At 38.8% G+C, this 20,042-nt stretch overlaps 1 protein-coding gene across 9 annotated transcripts in view; it reads left to right on the top strand.

Annotated features, from left to right (window-relative positions):
• Positions 1 to 20,042, top strand: part of Sgce (sarcoglycan epsilon) — a 72,092-nt gene that overhangs the window by 33,750 nt on the left and 18,300 nt on the right. For all 9 annotated transcript variants that reach the window (XM_006991195.2, XM_016009485.2, XM_076566228.1 and 6 more), the window contains 2 exons: positions 4,199 to 4,397; positions 18,245 to 18,407. In XM_006991195.2, coding sequence (XP_006991257.1) covers positions 4,199 to 4,397; positions 18,245 to 18,407 — 362 coding nt within the window. The remainder of the gene's footprint in view (positions 1 to 4,198; positions 4,398 to 18,244; positions 18,408 to 20,042) is intronic.

The raw sequence follows: 20,042 nt of genomic DNA on the forward strand, positions 1-20,042 counted from the left end.
AAACTCACAGAGATACATCTATTGAAGCTTAAATGTTAAAAAAGAAAGAGAAAATATTTTAGGTACCATTAGAAAATTATAAGATAATCTTCTCTATACGTCTGTTAGTAAAGGCACTAACAGGAGGGAGCTGTTACAGTTCTTTTCCTCTGAAAAAGAGAAAAATAATAGTATATTCTTGATGGGGAATTACTGTTCCTGTTTATTGGTAGAAAATAGGCAAACAGCATTTTGCCAGAAACTAGTATTTTGAAATTCATAATAACTCAGTAAAGCTGAGTTAAAAGTTGCCTTTAGACTTTTTAAAAGAAAGAATTAAGTTCAAGATCAGCAATATGTACCTGGAAAGACTGCTCAAAGACTTGAATGGCCTTTAGTGGGTCTTCCCTTAAGTATTTTAATAGTACCAACTGCAGACGACTATGCCAGGTTAAAAATGCCAGTGCTGTTAATATATGATAACAAGTGCAAGGTCTAGTTCTATGGCCCTAGACATAGCATTCCCTCTCCACACTCCCACCCTCTACATGATTTTTAGGAATCCATAGATTAGGGAGACTGATTCTCGACTTCATTAGGGTTGGATAGTTGTATCTAGTTTAAGCTGTTCCTGTAGAATTGAGAACTCTTTAAGTGGGCAGAGTCATTGTCTTTTCCTTCCCATTCGTGGATTCATGGTTGGGGTCACATATTTACACCACGGTGGCTTTGGGCTCTTGGACCTTGTAATTATAGTCTCAAGAGACCGTCTTTGTCAGACATGACAGATTGGAAGAGAGCCTGGTCTGCAGTTGGACCTTTCTCTTTCTTGAGTCTGGTCTCTGCTGTAGAACGTGAACATTCAGAGCCTGTTGTAGGTGTTAATGTCACGTGGGGGTCCATATTCATGTGCTTGCTTCCTGATGTAAGAATGCTACACAACTGGAGGGTCAAAAGCAAGCGTTGGCAGCTGCTTATCTGCACCAAGTAGTTAGAAGCCGTGTTAGTGAGGGGGAGGAGAAGATTGGAGAAGTCTTCTCTGGAGTTCAGGCAGATCTGCTCAACTTCTTTTCTACGTAGGGTTCAGTGACCCCAAATGCTTTGAAAACCACTAAACTAAAAAAGTCACACATTTGTCCTTGCCAGTCTAGACAAGGTTCATATGTACTTGAGAATGGACGTCTTTGAACATGGCCTTCACGCATGCTGTTTGCCCCAGATAAAGTTTAGAAAAAGGAATAACAACGTTGTAAATCAGGGTAATCATGCTCAGCCCAGCTCTTTGGCCAGCTGTCTTCTACTCTGAGTGACCTAATGGGAAATTAGTCATGTAGCCTCCACAGCATGGTGCTCAAAGAGAGTACATAAAGTGAATCCCTAAATTGGGGTTAGCACCTCAGAGCCCTGCCACCAATCTGCTGGCCTACTGTTCTCTTGGCCTCTTTGATTTCCAAATATAGCAAGTATGGGATTTCCCCAGAGTTAGAAAGCTCCTGTGACTCATCCCAGAGAGACCTGGCAGTAGTTCCTGGCCCAGTAGACAGCAGTCAAGCTGCACAGTCCAGAACTTGGGAGGGATACGGTAGCAACCCCAAGGCCTTGCAGTAGATCTCAGAAAGAGAACCGCTAAGTGGGGCTGAATGGATCAGAAGAGTCTACGAGTGGTGGGGTCCCGGGGTGGGAGAGAGTGGAGAGCGGTGGAGTGGAGGCTGGTTTTGTGGAAACCTGAAAGTAAAAATATTTAGGGAAAAGAGTAATTGTATACATCTGGCCTATCCAAGACTATATTTGCTATTATTTATAAATATTATATCATTTACCACTGAGAAACTCTTCTTCATGGTTCATTTGTGTGACTGTTTCCAGGCATGGGGGAAAGTGTCAAAGATTAAGCTACTGTCGTATGTAAAGAGGAAATGCATTTGTATAAACTGAAAATTCATCTGCAAGAAAGAGAATGAAGAGATCCTATTTTAGAAGACTACATGTAGGCTATGCACTGAATAAATCTAGCCAAACTAGTGCCTTCAGGAGAGGGGAAAGAGTTTTCTGTGAGTAGGGCCTTACAGAGCTGTGGCTTCAGAAGTGGTCACCACTTGCTACACAGCTCTGAAGAAAACCCTGCAGCTGGTGCTGGCTCCCTCACTGAAACTCCGGTGTCTTGTGTCCATAAATATCAAAGAGTCTTCCAAGAAATGAGGTCATTAAGATGTCAGGTGCTTATTCTGTGTTTTTATTTTCCATTAATTAAACAAGAGTAGATTAATTTACAAACTCATGATTTTGTTTAAATAAATTAGAGAATGTACATAATATAATTAGTATTGGAGACGTTAAATCTGTTTGGAACTCAGAAATATTCATATAACCAACCTTTTCATGTTAAAATAGGGGCTAAAGTTTTAATGTTTTATAAGTTTTTGCCATATGTTCAAAGTCTGCAGAGCACATTATAGACACAGTCTCTAACTTAGAGAAAAATTAGATGAGATAAATTGAAATTATTGCATCTTTCTGAGCATCTCTAATCTTCCACTTAAAAGTATGGGGGAGGGGGCTACAAGAACCTGCAGACATTCCCACTCTTATAATCCACATGAGTCTCTTCATTTGCCCTGGTTATAAATAGTTTTTAAGTTAACTCTTATTATTGCAGAAATAGTATTGTGTAAGAAGAAAACATTTTAATTTTAAGAGACCAATCAGGGAAAATGTCAGCAATTTCAGATAACACTTGAGAAACTGAAATTTTTTTTTTTTTTTTTTTTTTTTTGGTTTTTCGAGACAGGGTTTCTCTGTGTTGCTTTGCACCTTTTCTGGAACTCACTTTGTAGACCAGGCAGGCATCGAAGTCACAGAGATTTGCCTGTCTCTGCCTCCCGAGTGCTGGGATTAAAGGCGAGCGCCACCACTGCCCGGCAAGAGAAACTGAAATATTTTTATTTAGTTAATGTTTCTTATATTAACAGACTGAATTTTATATTAGGTTTATTTAAAGTATATTTTAAAAAATTTTGTTCATTTGTTTTTTGTTTTTCAAGACAGGGTTTCTTTGTGTAGTCCTGGCTGTTCTGGAACTAACTCTGTAGACCAGGCTGGCCTCGAACTCCTGCTGCTTCTGCCTCCTGAGTGCTGGGATTAAAGGAGTGTGCCACCACCACTGGCTTAAAATTTTTAAAGAAGAATTTTAGTGAATGTTTTGGAAGAAAAAAAAGCTCACTAAAACACTTAACTGTGAAACTGTACAAGAACTTTTTTATTTTCTGAAACATTTAGTACACAATAATCCAAATAGAATCATTGTAAATTTTAGAATTCTCACCAGCTATATAATCAGTATCATAGAAAAAAAAAAAGCAATGATTTTTAGCATGTTCCAAACAATATCAGAAATATTGTAAATTAAAAACACAGGCTTAGTCAGTCTTTTCTTTCTTCTTCCTTTATCTGGCTAAATTCTATAATTATAAATTACCTCCATGAACCATGGATTTTATTATATTGTACATATAGTTCAGTGTCTAATGTATATTATGTTCTTAGACACATCATCAATTACAGAGAAGCCTTTGAAGTCACAGTAATCCCTCAGTACCTACCAGTGTTGATTCCTAGATCCCCTTGGATACCCAAATCAGAGAACTCTTAAGTCCCCTATATAATATGTTCAGGTCATATGTAAAAACTATTTTATGTAAATAAAAAACTTTTAAATAATAAGTATTTTTTACATATGACCTGTAATATGCTTCCATATGTGAATCATCTCTAGATTACGTATTATACCTATGCAATGTATGTTCTATATAAACAGTTGACATATTGTTTAGGGATTAATGATGAAAAAGTTTATAAGTTTATATCTGTTGAGTACAGACATAATTTTGTTGTTGTTATTGAGACAGGGTCTCACTATTCAGTCCTGGTTGTCCTGAAACTCACTATGTAGACCAGGTTGGCCTTCAACTCAACAGAGATCTGCCTGCTCTGCCTCCTGAGTGCTCTACCACTGCCCTCCAATCAGACATATTTTTAAGAACAATTTGGGGTCACAGTTTGTTTACTCTAAGCATCTGAACCCATTCAGATGGAGAATTGACTGCTCTGTATTGCTATCTGCTGCCAGGACTATAACAGAACTCCACAAAGCTCAAATTGCTCTTTTAATTTAAGAGATTGCTTCATTAAAGATATGCATATCCCTTTTCATCAACACTAGAGTTCCCGTTGCCTTATCAAGCAGAATTCTTCATCAAAAATATGAATGTGGAAGAAATGTTGGCCAGTGAGGTTCTTGGAGACTTTCTCGGGGCTGTAAAAAATGTGTGGCAACCGGAGCGCCTCAACGCTATAAACATCACGTCGGCCCTAGACAGAGGTGGCAGGGTGCCGCTTCCTATTAATGACATGAAGGAGGGGTAAGAGAACTTTGATCTCGTTGCCTTAAATGTGGATTTTTAAGTATGGTGACTTTATCAAACTTATTATAGATGGAAGATAGCCTATTGCATTTTTCTTTTTAATAAGAAATAGATATTATGAAGATATGGACATATAAGCAATTTTCTATATTGACAAAGAGATAGTATCAATGGTTCCTTCAATCACAGTACCCAGGTCCTGTGAATCTAATTGTAGATCAGGATGGACATCATAAATTATAGCACTAAGCCTTTTGTACCTTCAGAGACAAGCTGATTATTTTAGGGCCGTGCATTTCAAAGGAAATTGATGCCCAGTTCTCAGCTGGAGGACTCACCGCCTGCTGGAGCTTTATTCTAGGAAACTATTTCTTCGCCTTTCACATTCTTTCCACCATGTGTTGGTCGCTGATGGCTGAAGTGGATTTGAAATCCATTCCTGTGACACTAGAGCCAAAAATTTGGCCTTGTCACTCACAAGCTGGGTGACATTGCACAAATGTGGAACCCCTCTGTGCCTCAACTTCCTTTTCTGTTCCTGTGGGGATGACATTCTCTCTCAAGGTTCTTACAGGGATTAAATGAGACAGTGCATTTGAGATGCATATGTCAGCTCTTAAGCAGTACAGAGTGTGACCTGTGTGAGTAAAAACACTCCTGTTGGGTCCGTTGAAAGCATCAGTTTCGATATCACACCCAACTTCCATCTTTAAACTCCTTATCTGTAGGTCGATGGAGAATTGCTTCTCACTCAATCCTATGAAAGTGCAGTACGTGGAATAAATCAGTTTGCACAACATATCCCCCTCCAACTCTCCCTTCTCCCATAATGCTGGTAACACTTCTATGCGGGCCCTATCTAGAATTAACTAGGATAACTGGATTCAGAAGAATCAGATTTCAGGGCAGCTTAATGGAGAACTTGTTTGGAAATAACAGAAAAGCTCACAAATACACATAAATGAAGTCTGAGAGGGTAGGCAGGAGCGGGGTGGGGGAAGCGGTGGTCTGTGAAGTTCAGCTTAAAATTTCAGAATTAAGTTTTATCTGGAATGTTATAGCCCTGGATTTTGAAGTCAGTCAAGCACACATAGAAGTGCTCTGAGGAAAATGGCGGGCTTATCTCTTCTCGAGTGCTGGTTGGCTTTTTATATGAAACGTAACTCTGGAGCTTAACTTTTCACTGTGGAGTTCCAATGTGGATCTCTTTCCCAGTGAGTAAATTAAAAAGCATAACTGTGGAACAAGTTGAGCGGGGGAGCCCCCCTGAAAACCCTCTTCCAACTCACCCCTTTTTCAGCAGTTCCCTGAATGTGTTCCAAGATGGTTGTTAAAACAACAGCCAGAAAGAGTTCGGAAGCAGCAGCATGAGCCTCCGGGTACCAATGGCCATACTTCCTCTGGCTTACCCCTCCTCCAGTCGGTAGTGCAGACCCTGATTTTCAGATGTGAACTGAACTAATGGTTGAATAAGCCACTCTCTAAACCAGACACCAACCCAAAGCAGAGCTTTCCAACTGTACCGAGCTTGAGAATGACTGGTTAAGTATTATTTAAAATGTAGATAATAGGTTAGTGGCCTCTGGTACCCTCTAGAGATTTTGAGGTTTTGAGCTGGGCCTGAGCATGTGACTCTAAATTAAGAACAGAATTTTGGCCCTCCAAGTCCTTGTTGAGAGTTCAGTCATTAGCTAACTGACCCGCAACACCTGCTTGAAGGCAAAATCCACTGTCAGCTATTTAAGAGAGCCCGCCCTGTGGCACTTATTTAGACTCTTGTCTCAGATCCCTGCCCAACTTGAAATGCTTTCCATGAGCTTTAATTTAATGTTAAGCCTTAACCTTTGCAAAGTATGCATAGGAGAAGTCTTTTAAAATAGTGTTTCTATAAATTGTGCCTGGTGCCAGCTCTGTCCCTCTAGAGTCTCCATGGAAGGCCCAGTGAAATAAGACCCTACTTGAGTTACAATTGCAGGAGAAAAGTGTGTCCCTAGGAATGATTTGTATATTTTCTTTAGTTGTTATATAAAGTTAAGATAACAAAAGTTTCTTTATCCACATTGCCATATGAGGATAAGTAAATTCCACACTTTTCTCAGCTCTATGCCTTTCTTTCTCTTTATTGATATATAGTGTGTATATATATATTTCACTTAATACTCTTTTAAATGATGTATGCAGTGCATATGTAATTCACTTAATACATTCTAAAATGATACATAGTGTATATATGTAATTCACTTAATATATTTTTTGCCTTTGCATTTAAAAAGTCATGCACTCTAAATATATGTAAAATGAAATATTGAAAATATAAACAAGGAAGGGTAGATATGGCCAAAGAATTTCAGATATTGCTTTTCTATAATCTTATTTTAAAATAATGTGTATGCATTCATAATAGTAATTAAGAAACTAATAAATGTGTTCTCTTAATACTTAATATAAATTGTGCTCCAAGATTTAGAGGAAAAAAATAAAGATCTTCATGAAATTACCATTTTTTTTTTTTAACTCATGGCAACCACAATCTACTAACGACATTTGTGTTTTCTCTGCTTGGTATGTGTAGTGGCATCACCAACAGGGGACCTAGAGTGGCTCTTAGTAGTAGACCCTTTTATGCCCATCTGTGGCCAGAGGTGCCATTCAATTCCAGGCAACAGAGCCCCTTCTGCAGCATCCTAGCTCATCCTTCATGATGAGCATCTTCGCAGCTCTACAGACCCTGCTGACAGCTTTCAAACTTCTTCTAAATCAAACAGAAAACAATTATAAAGATTTACTTCAAAGTGAGTAAGCTTCTGCAAAGGAAGGCTGAGCCCTCTGAAAAGAATCATTTTCACTTGCCAGATTCATAACCCCAAAGCCTCTGTGCATGGATTTGGTGTTGCTTTTGCTCCTGACATAGAGCCAAAGGCTGAGGACTCCTAGATGTATTTAGCCTGGGCTAAAGCTGGGGGAAGAAGAGCAGGGTCGTATTTCAGGCTAGGCATATGGTAGCTGCCAACCCCGGGTGAGTGATGTGGTGTAAATGGTGACTATGAAGGGAATGATGGGGTGTGAGGATTAAAGAATATACTCACTTTTCATAAGAGATTGTCAAACCTATTTCCTCTGGTGACCAAAGCGTGCAGATCTAACCTCAATCAGTGGCAGAGAAACTGTCTTCATTTGTTCTCTGCATCATTTCATAAAATACTCTTTCTAACTGGCTGGGTTTTGCCTGTGTCAGAAGCCTCAGTGAGAAGTGAGGAGGAGAATGTAAGTCAGTGGCTGCCAGATACTGTGGTAATGGAAAGTCATGATGCTGGGCCAGGGTGCTCAGCTCTGAAATTACCCTCATCTTTTCCCTTCTCGGTGAGAGAGAAAGAGAGAGAATGAGCCAAAGGTGGTCATTCCTTAGGAGCCGTTCACCTTCTTCCTTTGAGACAGGGTCACACTGGCATGAGGCTTGCTGATTAGACTGGGCTGGGTGGACAGTGAGCCCCAGGATTTCACATGTCTGTACTTCCCCAACATTGTGATAATTATGAAGCTTCCAAAGGCTGAACCATGAAAGACATTATAGTCTATGGAAGTTGGGTGGGTATTATCCTGAAGCAAAGGGATCTTTGCAGAAAATGGTTGATAGGAAAGCTTCTGTGTTAGGCTTATCACATACAGTGTAGAGTAAAATGAGACAGAATGAAGGAGTGTTTATAGATGTGCAGATTTTAGATGGCTCAAGGGCATCATCCATGAAACGTGGGCCATCGTAAATCCACACAGCATCTCTACTCCTCCCTCAGTCTCCCTTTAATTTATACCAATTCTCACAGAAGTTACAATAATCCTGTCTTCAGGTCTCTGAGAAGTAACCATACCCTTCTTTTTATTATTAAGAAGATAATATATTTTTAACTGTTTTTTTTTCTTTTTCTATTTTTAATATGAGGAAGTTCACTACAAACTCAAAACTCTAGATTAAAATGCAATTATTAATCTCTTTATAATTTTGATTTCTGGGCTTTACTTAGTCATTTGGTTATATATCTTATAAACAGTTTTATAAATCTTTAATTTTACATCTTTTTTTTAGTTAATTGAAATTGTATACAGAAAAAGGAGTGGGTTGAGAGGCACCTCAGAAGACGGTGCTGCCTCCCTGGAGAGCTCACATTCCTGGGTGACATGTAACATGCATGGATATATTCTCAAGTTGGTTTGTGTTTCTTCTGGGCACAAGATCAGGAGTCAAATGTATCCCATGAGTAGCACAATTATGGAAAATATGTATTCATCGTAATCACTGTCTTGCTGTTTTGAATACAGTTATTTTCCTGTTTGTTGATTCCTCACATCAAATGTTTAAATGCCTCAACAAGCACATTCTACTCAAGGGAAATTGAGGTGTTCAAAATTGTAATAAAACTGTTTATAAGGAGTTTTATCCAGAGTACAAAAGCTCCTGGCATTTTGAAGCATAATACTTTATAGTCATCTAGAGTAGCGGTTCTCAACCTGTGAGTCATGACCCCCATTGGGGTCACGTATCAGATGTCCTGCATATCAGATATTTTCACTATGATTCATAACACTAGCAAAATCACAGTTGTGGAGTAACAGTGGAATAGTTTTATGATTGGGGGTCACCACAACATGAGGCACTGTATTAAAGGGTTGCAGCATTGGGGAGATTGAGAACTACTGACCTAGAGCTTTGTCCTGACAATATGTGCCCATCTCAACTGTTTAGACACATTTGAAAACATATGGTTGGGTTCAAGATAACAATTATCTTCATTTTAATTGATAAGAATTTTTTTTAATATATATCCAAAAGATACCTAAATGAAAACATCATGAGAGACATAATTTTTTCATGTACAGCATTGAGTTGGTATTAAGTATGGTCTCATATAAGATTATATATTAGAAAGAGCCAATGTGTCCAAAGTTGCTTATTTTACAAAAGAAGCAACAAATACACCTTTTGACCTAGGAGACAAGTCTACTGTCTATGACTACTCATCATGGCATTTGTATTCTGTTTGTGTTTTTAACTGATAAATGCTTTCCATCTGCTCAGTTATTCACTGAGCAAGTAGGCTTGCAGAGGACAATGGCAAAGATCAGGTTTAAGAACATTTACAGGGCTGTTGCTTTGCCCCCATGTAGGGTGTGTGCGGCTCAAACTAAAATGGTATCAGTGAGATGGGACCAAGTGACACTTGTGTTTGCGAGTTATTTCAGGGCAACTGTCAGCAGCTGATGATGGATTGAGCTGTGAGAGAAGGAGCCGAGTCAAAGATGATGGTGCTGGAGTTCATGACTTGAGCATCTGGGGTTGCCAATCACGAGGAGAAGGAGATAGAAGGAGGAACAGGTGGAGGTGGGGTGGGGTCAAGATGAGCTCAGTTCAGAACATATCAAGTTTGAGGAGTTTATGGATCGTCCTAGTAGAGATGAAAGTAACTTGGCACAGTGGCAACTGCCATAAAAATGTTTCCACTTCTAGGCATGTCTTTTAAGACAGCAACAGTAAGGAAAATACACAGAGATAGGCTTTACGATCTTATTTATAACATCAAAAAATTAGAAGCAACTGCATGTCCAACTCTAAAATAATTGCTGAATAAATCATGTGCACTTAAAAAATTACATTGCCATAAAACCATAATTACAAAGACTACAATATGGAAAATGCTCATGACACATTAAGTGCAGAAGCAGGATACAAAATTAAATTTTAGAGATGATTGCAATTAGGTTAAAATATATGCATTTGAAAAATATTCTGCAAGGTACATTGGAAAATGAAAATAGTTATCATGGTAATATAAATGAGTTCTTTTTTATATTCCAAGTTTTCTATAATGTTTTTATATTGCTTTTATAATTTAAGAGAAAAACACATTTCAAAGTACCAAAACTTTTTATGCTTATTTATATTAACTTCAGCTGAATTAATCTAAAATCTTACTAATTGTAAATGCAAATCACTGTCATGTTTGAGCAAGATGGCTCTTAACAGTTGTGAGAAACACATCCATTTGTCTCTGTTTATGAAAATACTTTGCAGTTATCAAGAAAAAGAATGTACGGTGTTGGGCAGGCAGTTAATAAGGGGATGGAGATTGGTTTGTGTGAAGCAGGAAGGCAGTGATTCATAAACATAATATATCACGGAACACTTGACTTTTCCAGTGATTTCTTACATCTACTTTTGTTCTAAATTTTCCTTTGATCTTTAACTTAGTGCATTCTTTATTCTTTATTCCCCCAAAGGCATATAGTTGGTGTTTTTAACTTGTCTCTTCTGTGAAACTTCAGCCCTAATGAAAATTGATATAAAAAAATAGATTTGTACAGCCATATGGCAGACAGTTGTCATCTCATATGTGGCCGTGACATCATGCTTTCATTGACACAGTTTTGAATTTTTATATCATGTTTTGGTTTATTTCACATTAAAATACAATAGCATTAAGCCAGGAGTGGTGGCTCATGTCTATAACCTTGCTACTTAGGTGGTTGAGGCAGGAGGATTGCTGTGAGTTTTTAGCCAATCTGGGCCACATAGTGGGTTTATAGTAAGTCCATATTATAACAATGAGATCCTATCTGTCTCAGAAATTAAGTAAATAACATCTTTATTAAGGTAGAATTCACATATCACACAGTTAACCCATTCAGAATGGATGACCATTACATAAACTTGAGGTAAATTTTACCATCTTGGAGTTCTCCACTCCCGCCCCTGTCCGCATCAGTAGTCACCACCAACAGCCTTAGTTCTTGACAAACTCTAGTTTACTTGGCTATTTCTTTGCATTTACCTTTCCTTGTGCATTCCACATAAATGAAATGGTGCAGTATGTGGTTGTTGTGGTTGGCTTTTTCATCGTTTAATATATTGGTTTCAAGTTTTATCCATTGTAGAAAAATATTTCGTTGTGTCTTATTAGTGAGTAAGACAATATTCTGCGGCTGTGGTCATTTGTTTGCTCATAAGTTGACAAGCCTTTGGATTATTTTCACATTTTTACTATTAGAAATACTACTGCTGTGAAATCCAGCTATACATTTTGCACAGAGATCTGCTTTCATTTCTCCTAGGCATATCCATGGGAATAGAATTCCTGAGTCATCTGGTGACCCTGTATGTAACCTTTGGAGGAACTGTTAAGCTGTCTTCCCGAAGCCTTGAGCCGGTTCACATTCCCAGCAGCAGACTAGGAGGGTTTTGATTCTTCTGCATTCTTCCTAGCACCAGCTTTCATCTTGCTTTCTGATTATCATCATTTTAGCAGGAATTAAGTGGTATCTCCTTGTGGATTTGATGTCTCTCTCACTAGGGGCCAATGATGTTGAGTCTCTTTCCATATACTTTTTACATGCAATGCAACAAAACAATTCTTTTTCAAATTTTCTTTGAAGATATGGCTCTTCAGATCCTTGACCATTTTTTAACTGGGTTATTTGTCTTTTTAAGATGTGAGATTCCTTTACATACTCTGGATGTAAGTGACTTATCAGACATGCAATTTGTAAATACCCCCCTTTGTAACTTATCTTGACTTTCTTGTTGTTGCTCTTTGAAGCATGAAATGTTTTAATTTTGATAAAGCTCAGCTTATCTAGTTTTTGCTGTCACTGCTGGAGCTTTTGATGTCAAAGCTAAAAAAACCATTGCCGAATCCAAGGCCACAAGGATTTATTCCTATTTTCTTCTTAGGGTTAATAGCTGTAATTCTTGCATTTAAGTCACCGTATGCCTTTTTAAATAAACTACTTCTAGAGAATTTTTAACTTCATAGAAACAAAGAGAAAGGACAGAGATGCTGTGTATGCCATTGTTCCCACACCTGTAGCTCCTCCAGTTATCATCATCATCTTTTGCCAAAGTGGTCAAGTTGTTACTGTTGATGGACAGGACTGATGTATCATCAGCCACAGTCCATTGCTTCCATGGAGGTTCATTGTTGGTGGTGTACATTGTATGGGTTTGGACAAATTGCATATGGCATCTATACACTTTATGGCATATCACACTGTGTGGTTTCACTGCCCTGAAAATCATCTGTGTTCCCCTCTTCATCTTTCTTTTGTCTCTGCCCTCTAGCAGCTATCTTTTTAGTCTCCCCAGAGTTTTCGTTATCTGGAATGCCATACAAGTTCATATAGTTGGTCTAGTACTGCGTGTCCCCTTTTTATATTCTTTCATTTAGTAACATGCACTTAAGTTTCTTTTGCTTAATAGCTCATTCCTCTGTGTGTGTGTGTGTGTGTGTGTGTGTGTGTGTGTGTGTGTGCGTGCGCGCGTGCGCTGAATAATATTTCATTTTTCTGGATGTACCACAGTTAACCATTCCTCCCACTGAAAGATATACAGATTGCTTCTGTCCTTGGCAATTATAAATAAAGATTCTTTGTTCTTTATTTAAAAAGTGTTTTTGTGTAGGTCTAAGTGCTGGATCCTTTTGTTAGTAGCTGGGCCATTAGGTAAAATATGCTTAATGTTGTAAGAAAATGTCAGGCTGTCTTCACATTGGCTGTACCACACTGTGTTACTTCATTCAGGAAAGTTCCAGCTTCTCCTTGTGTTCCAGAGTTTATTTCCGGTCTCTCAATGCTGCTGTAGTCAGTTTTTCCCCAATAATATGTGATATGGGACACCTTTCATATTTATTTGCTCTCTGTATATTTTCCTTGCTAAATTATCTATTAAGGTTTTTCTTCTTTTGAAATTAATTTTATTTATTTATTTACTTAAAAAAATTTTTTTGAGACAGTCTCAAACTGGTCTTGCACTCATTAGCTGGGAATGGTTTTGGATTCCTGATCCTCTCGTCTTCACTGCCTGGATTGCAGGATTACAGATGTATACTGCCATGCCCAGTTTATAAGGTGCTAGAGACTGAACCCAGGATTTTGTACATGCTAGGCAAACACTCTGCCAAGTGAGCCATCTCCCCCAACCCTGGGAAACCTTTAAGTCAGTTTCATTTTATTATTGGTTTATGTTTGATAGCAGTTTTTATGACATAAGAGGTCAACAGATGTTTCCACCCAGGCTCTGGACAGTTTCCTTGAAAGTTTGTTTACTAGGGGAGAAAATTTAAATTTGTTTATTTTATCAATTCCTTTATTTCATGAATTATACCCTTAGCGCCTTGTTCTAGAAAGTCATCTAGTGTTTCTCCGTGTTACTTTCTTAGAATTGTGTAGTTTTGCAGTTTGTACTTAGGTTTGTGACTGATTTGGAGGTAACACTTGTGACGATTACAAGGTATATATGAAGACTCAATTGTAGTTTTTTTTTCTTTTTAAATGTATACATGATTGTTCCAGCACCATCTGTTGAGAAGACTGATGTTAGTGTGTGTGTTCCTCATTACAGGTCAGTGAACTGTAAGTTATACAGGTCTTTTCTAGGTCTTCTCTGGGTCTTCAACTTACAGAGGTCTCTTCTAGGCTCTCCTTGGCTCCACTTCCTTGTCCGGCCCTTCACTACAGCTACATTGTTTTGATTGCTTTGCTTCATTGAAAGTCTTGGAGTGGGTTAGTTCAGTCCTCTACCTTTGCTCTTCTGTTTCAATATTATGTTTGATGTTCTGAGTCTTTTGTTTCTCTGTAAGATTTAGAACCAACCAGTTTGTCAATATTCACAGAACAAATCACTGGGCTTTTGATTGGCATTTCGTTGAGATTATGAATTAATTTGGAAAGAACTATCATTTTCACAATACTGAGTCTTCCTATTGGTAAACAAAATTGCTCTCCATTAATTTTGTTTTCTTATTTCTTTCATCAGGTTTTGTTTTTCTCGTATATAGTTTGAATGTACTTTTAAAGATTTGTTTAGTTTATTTTTGTTAGGTTCTAATGTCAAGGGGATGTGCTTTTGTTTCAAGATCCATCTGTGCTGGTACATAGGAAAACAATTTTCAGTGCATTTGCCTGTGTGTTCTGCTGTATTCTGTAAACTTACTGTAATGAATGTTCTGAGAGGCATTTGTGCATTATTTTGGATCTTGTCATCTGTGAACAGATGTTTTTATTTCTTCCAAATCAGCATACCTTGTATTTCTTTTTCCTCTTTGACTACTTTAGTTAGAACTTCCAGTACAGTATTGACATGGGAAATCTTTGAGTATTTTTTTTCTATTCATCATTAGCTGGTTTTGATTCTAAAAGATGATCCACTAGTCTACAGTTCATGGGCCTCCAATAGTGTAGCCAGTCATCTCTGCACTTCTTCCCATCATGATCTTGATGCCCCTCGCCTGCAGAATCCCTCCTCTCTCTCATAGATTGGATTCCCAGAGCTCAGCCTGGCGCCTGGCCATGGATCTCTGCATCTGCCTCCATCAGTCACTGGACAAAGGCTCTATGATGATAGTTAGGGTATTCGCTAAACTGGTCACCAGAGTAGGACCACTGCCAGCAATCCAAGGTGGTGTCATCCTTATGGGTTCCTGAGAGCTAGGCCCTCTGGATACGGAAGATGGTTGTTTGGCTTGAACTGTTTGGGGAGCACCCAGGCAGGGGGACCAGGATCTATCCCTGGTGCATAGGCAGGCTTCTGGGAATGCGGTGCCTATGGTGTGACACCTCACACAGCCTTGGTGCAGTGGTAAGGGGCTTGGACCTGCCTAGGCTCAGTGTGCCGGGCTCTACTGACCCCCCATGGGAGACCTTGATTTGGGGGATGTGGGGATGTGGGGTGGCTTGGGAGGGAGGGCTGGGAAGAGGGAGGAGGTGGGATCTGTGGGTGGTATGTAGAGTGAGTAGAAAATTTCTTAATAAAGAAAAAAACACTTTCAAAGTTAAAACAAAACAAAAACAAACAAAAAACATGATCCATATTGAGATTAGGAAGTTCCCTCCATTCTTTTATCATTCATGAATGTTTGATTTTGCTAAATGATATTTCTTAATCTATTAATAAGATGATTCTCTGTGCAATTCACTGATGTGATAAATTAATTTATTTTCATAGCCGGGATAAATTCTACATGGCCCCCTTTTATAATTTTATTTATACATTGTTAGATTCAATTTGCTGGGTTTTTTTTTTCTTCATTTTGTTTGGGTTTTTATATATACTCTGAAACTTACTGGGTGGTGAGTGAGACTAGCCTCAGACTTCTGGTTCCCCTGCCTCTGCCTCGCAAGTGCTAGATTTTTGGCACCATCTAGAAAATGCTCTCTTGGCTTTTGTATTCTGAATGACTTTGCAGGAAACTAACATTATTCCCTTAAAAGTGTGGGGAAGTCTGACTGCAGTGTGTGGGTCTGCTGTCCCCACACTGAGGGCTGGTTCCTGATGACTTTCCGTGGGGGATGGTGGTCTCCCCCACTTGTTCCCTTTTTCCTAGTTAGGTGAGACGGATCTCCCCATAATTACTCATGTGCACAATCGGATTTTACGTATGGAGATGATCGTGGTATCCCTTGATTTATTGTGCCATGAACTCTCTTGTAATGTGCACTATTTATTTTTGATATGAACAACTTGTATACCCCCATTTGCCTGTTTATCATTTTTAAAAAAACTTCCTTTTCATTCTTTGATTTTCCTCTTCAGTCTTGTTTCCAACTCATTCATTTCTTCTCTGATTTTTATTGTTGCTTTTTATTTGTGTACTTCAGATTTAATTTGCCTACTTGTTTTGTTTTGCTTTTGTTTCCTAAAATGGAAGTTTACGTGACTAATTTTAAATCTTTCTCTTTTCTAATATATGCATTCAACGCTATACATTTCCCTCTAAGAACTGACTGCTTTGGCTATAGCCCCCCCAAATTTGGAAAAATTATGACATTCTTTATAGTTATCTCAAAATATTGTAAGATTGTTCTTTGAGGGTTTTTTTGTTATTGTTTGTTTGTTTAACTCACGTTATGTAGACCAGTGTTGCTGGGTCTGGTTCAGACTCTGTTCGTTTTTTTTTCAAGCTGTGATATTTGGACTGATGCTGTGTAAAAGGAACTGCTGTAAGTTAAGAGGTCGTTAAGATGTGGGACTAGAAGAGGTTTCTCCGGCTTTGGAAATCAGTCTCAGTTTTAAGTGAGCCTGTGCCTGGGAGCTGAGAGCATTGTGGGGTTGAGTGGTCGCCACAGCGGTGGAATTGAGTGTTTCCCGTCTCGGGTCTGCTGGGCTCCTCCATGAGTCCCCGCGGTTGAGGCGCTGCACTGTTTCTCCTGAAGGCAGACCTTTTTCAGAACGGAATTGTTCCTTCCCCTCTTTTTTGCCAACAGCACAAACAAACACATTGTGTTTCCCGAAGACGTGGACCCAGGTCTGCTAGTGAGAGCGCACATAAATGCGGGGTCCTTGATGACCAGACTGCCGGGGAGTTTGTGACTCTCGGGTTTCTCTACACTGACCCTCCAGCAGCTCTGTAACTGCAGCTAAGCTTTCCGCTTGCACCACCTCACAGTCCCCTCGGGCTGGCAGACTTCTTTTCCAGGAGGCTTTGATTCTCTGTATTCATCTGTTGGTCTCTCCAAGTCCCAGAGCATCAGTTTTCTCTATGGCCTTATTTATCTTATGGGCCTAAAAATTGTTCTTTTTTTTTTCAGTTTGTTTATTTTTTTGTTTGTTTGTTTGTTTGTTTAATGGTAGAATATGGTGGTGATTGCCAACCTCCTGTGCTAGCTAGACCAAAACCAGAAGTCTTTTTTGATCAGTTTTGAGTTAACTTGGTTTTTATGGCATGAGATTGTGGTGGTGAGACTTAAAATTTTCTTCATTTTCATGTGGATACCTAATTGTTCTAAGACCATTTATTGTAAATATTATTCAGCTTCCATCAGACTTGTTACAAGAAACAACATTTACAAGATTTACTAAATATGAGAGTTGATTTCTAGATTTTGGGTTCTATTTTATTGATTTGTATGTCTAACTCCATGTAGTACACACTATATCTTTATGTTGTAGCTTTGAGTACATTTGCAAACCTTCACTGTTCCTCTTCCAAATTTGTTTTGTTTACTCAAAATTTTCTTTTTTAGCTTTCTTGGACTTTATGAGTCTTGAGATCAGGTGTTTTTTTTCCCCCAAAGACAGCTGGAGCCTTGATAGCCTTATCAGATTTTATAAGTAGCTAATTCTCGAATCTTTTCTGTTTTCTCCTTTTCTCTGGAAAGTTGATAAGATCCCTGTCTGAGACTGTCCTTGTCACAGCTGCCTCTGTGGCTGCTTCATTGTGAACATCCTCTTTCTCAATTCGGTGGACTTTTTTCCCCATAATTCTAAGGGCATTCTTCAAGAAAATATGTTTGCCTCCTTTGGTGCCCAAACAACAGTTTTCTCTTAGGTGAACTTCTTAGCAGAGGGGTCTGTGTGCTCAAAACACTGACAGAAATGTCCAGTTGAATAATGAAGTCAAAAGAGAGCGTGGCTGCTCACAGGGGTAATGTCATAATTGCATTATGATGAAATCAAATGAAGAGCCATTACTTACAACTATTATTTTAGTGATAGGGTTATTTTCTTAACAAATTTATCTGTAAGTAGTCGACCAAATATAATAATCAGGGCATATAGCACGTAGCTGGTTTGAATGCAATAAAAAGGATGAAATATAACTTCTAGACATTCACATAGGATGGAAAGGGTCCTGGATACACCTAAGCACTCAGTAAATATTGGTTGAATAAAGGAATGGACAGCAGGAGGCCCTCCATGAACTGCTGCTTTGAAAGCCTAACTCCCACCTCAGAGATGGTTCTGGTTAATCCCTCAATTCAAAAGGATAAGTCTTGTTTTCAGGGGTAAATTGTTTTTTGTTTGTTTTTTCAGTGTTTTCAATTTTCTTAAAGGATAACTTGAGAGTTTCACATTTTTGCAGCGTTTATGTCATGGTTGGTGCCGATGTTGCATTTTCTTCTTGTTTACGAGAAGTTGAAAATCCACAGAATCAGTTGAGATGCAGTCAAGAAATGGAGCCTGTGATCACATGCGATAAAAAGTTTCGAACTCAATTTTACATTGACTGGTGCAAAATTTCACTGGTGAGTTTTTTTTTTCTTTTTTTAAATTTCGATTTTGCAAATGTAATTAGGAGTCTTGTGTCTGGACATAACATCTGACTAGAGCCTGAACTGCTGTTGGGATTAAATCCTCGGTTTTCTTTGTCAACTGTGTGGACTTCCTTGTTTTTAAGGATTTGGTAAATTAGATGATGGTACATCCACTTAAGAAAGAGTCCCACCACCTTTGTACTCCACACTTGATTAGTTGCTGAGGCTGAATTAGCTCGTGGGTGGTCCAGATGAAGCTCTTGGACAAGCAGGAGGCTGTGAACTCAGCATACACTGGGAAGCCAGTGTGGGGTGAGTGGAATGCGCCGCCCTGGCTCACTGTGAGGGAAAGGACTACAGTGAAGAGTGCAGGTGAAGCTGTGTTCTGCTGTGACCCAGGCTTCCACAAACTCAGGTGACAGAGCTCAGCAGACAGGAGTGTTTCTGAGGGAAGACAGTATTTTGCCCACAGCCTTAAAAATAAATGTATCAACATTTGAAGTTTGTTTGTTTTTTTTAAAAAAAAAAACTACCTTAATTTTTTTTTTATTGATTAAATTTGTTCTATGACAGTTGCAAACATGTTTTGAATTTGAATGCTAAAAAATGTAAGTGGTCTGACACGCTTATGTGTAAGAGATGTATAATATTCCTGTTTATCCACAGTGCCTGTCTTCTTTGTATCTCTATGCAATATTTTGGGCTTATTGAGATTCTTTAATTCTCTGTGACCTTTAATTCTTTGGTGACCTTTAGGTTTAACTTCTGTCACTTTTTATGATTGATGGCGAGTGATTTCGATCTAAGTTTAAAACTGACGTCTGAACAAAGCTGCTGACACATAAACACAACTGTCATCCCATGTCTTAGGGAGGCGGCTGCAGGCGGCCTCCCGGGCCCCGGGCCGGCCAGAGAACACATTACTCACGTTGTTGCGCTGCTCGGCGTTCCCTGTGGCTTCTTGCCCTGTGTGCTTTTTCTCCTGTCTTTTGTATCTTGGAAAAATTATACCCGTTCTTTGCCTTCCTAAATCACATAAAATTACTTTTCTTTTAAACTGTGGTTTATGTACAATCTTGGGTAAATATTAGCACTGCAGAGCGCAATAATTCAGTCATGGTGCTAATCATCTGAGGCTGTGAGGGAGCAGCTGGGACCATGCCTGCCACACACTCCTCTCTCCCCAACCAGGCGACAGCAGGCCCTGCCAGCCGCATTCTCTTCGGGGCTGTGCTCTTACGTGAATTTATGTTTAGCAGCACTGTCCAACTTGCAGAAGTTAAAAATTATTTCCCTTTTGAAAGTTTTGAGGGCAAGGCTTTTATAACTGGAAAGTTTGGGAATTTTCATCTTAATTTTACATGTATATATTTATTTCTGTGCCATGTCATTCCACAAAAATATTTCTTAACAATTCTTAGTATTTAAGGAGGCTCCAGTGAAGGAGTTACTGGGCTGGGTGTGGTGGTGCATGTATGTCATCCCAGCACTCTGTGAGTTTGAGGCCAGCCTGTTCTATATAGGAGCTCCAGGCCAGCTGAAACTACATCCTGCCTAAAAATAAAATAAAATAAAATAAAATAAAGATAAACATAAATAACACAGTCTTACAACAAACATAAAAAA

This window comes from Peromyscus maniculatus, chromosome 3, assembly GCF_049852395.1.
Source record: "Peromyscus maniculatus bairdii isolate BWxNUB_F1_BW_parent chromosome 3, HU_Pman_BW_mat_3.1, whole genome shotgun sequence".
Classification (NCBI taxonomy): domain Eukaryota; kingdom Metazoa; phylum Chordata; class Mammalia; order Rodentia; family Cricetidae; genus Peromyscus; species Peromyscus maniculatus.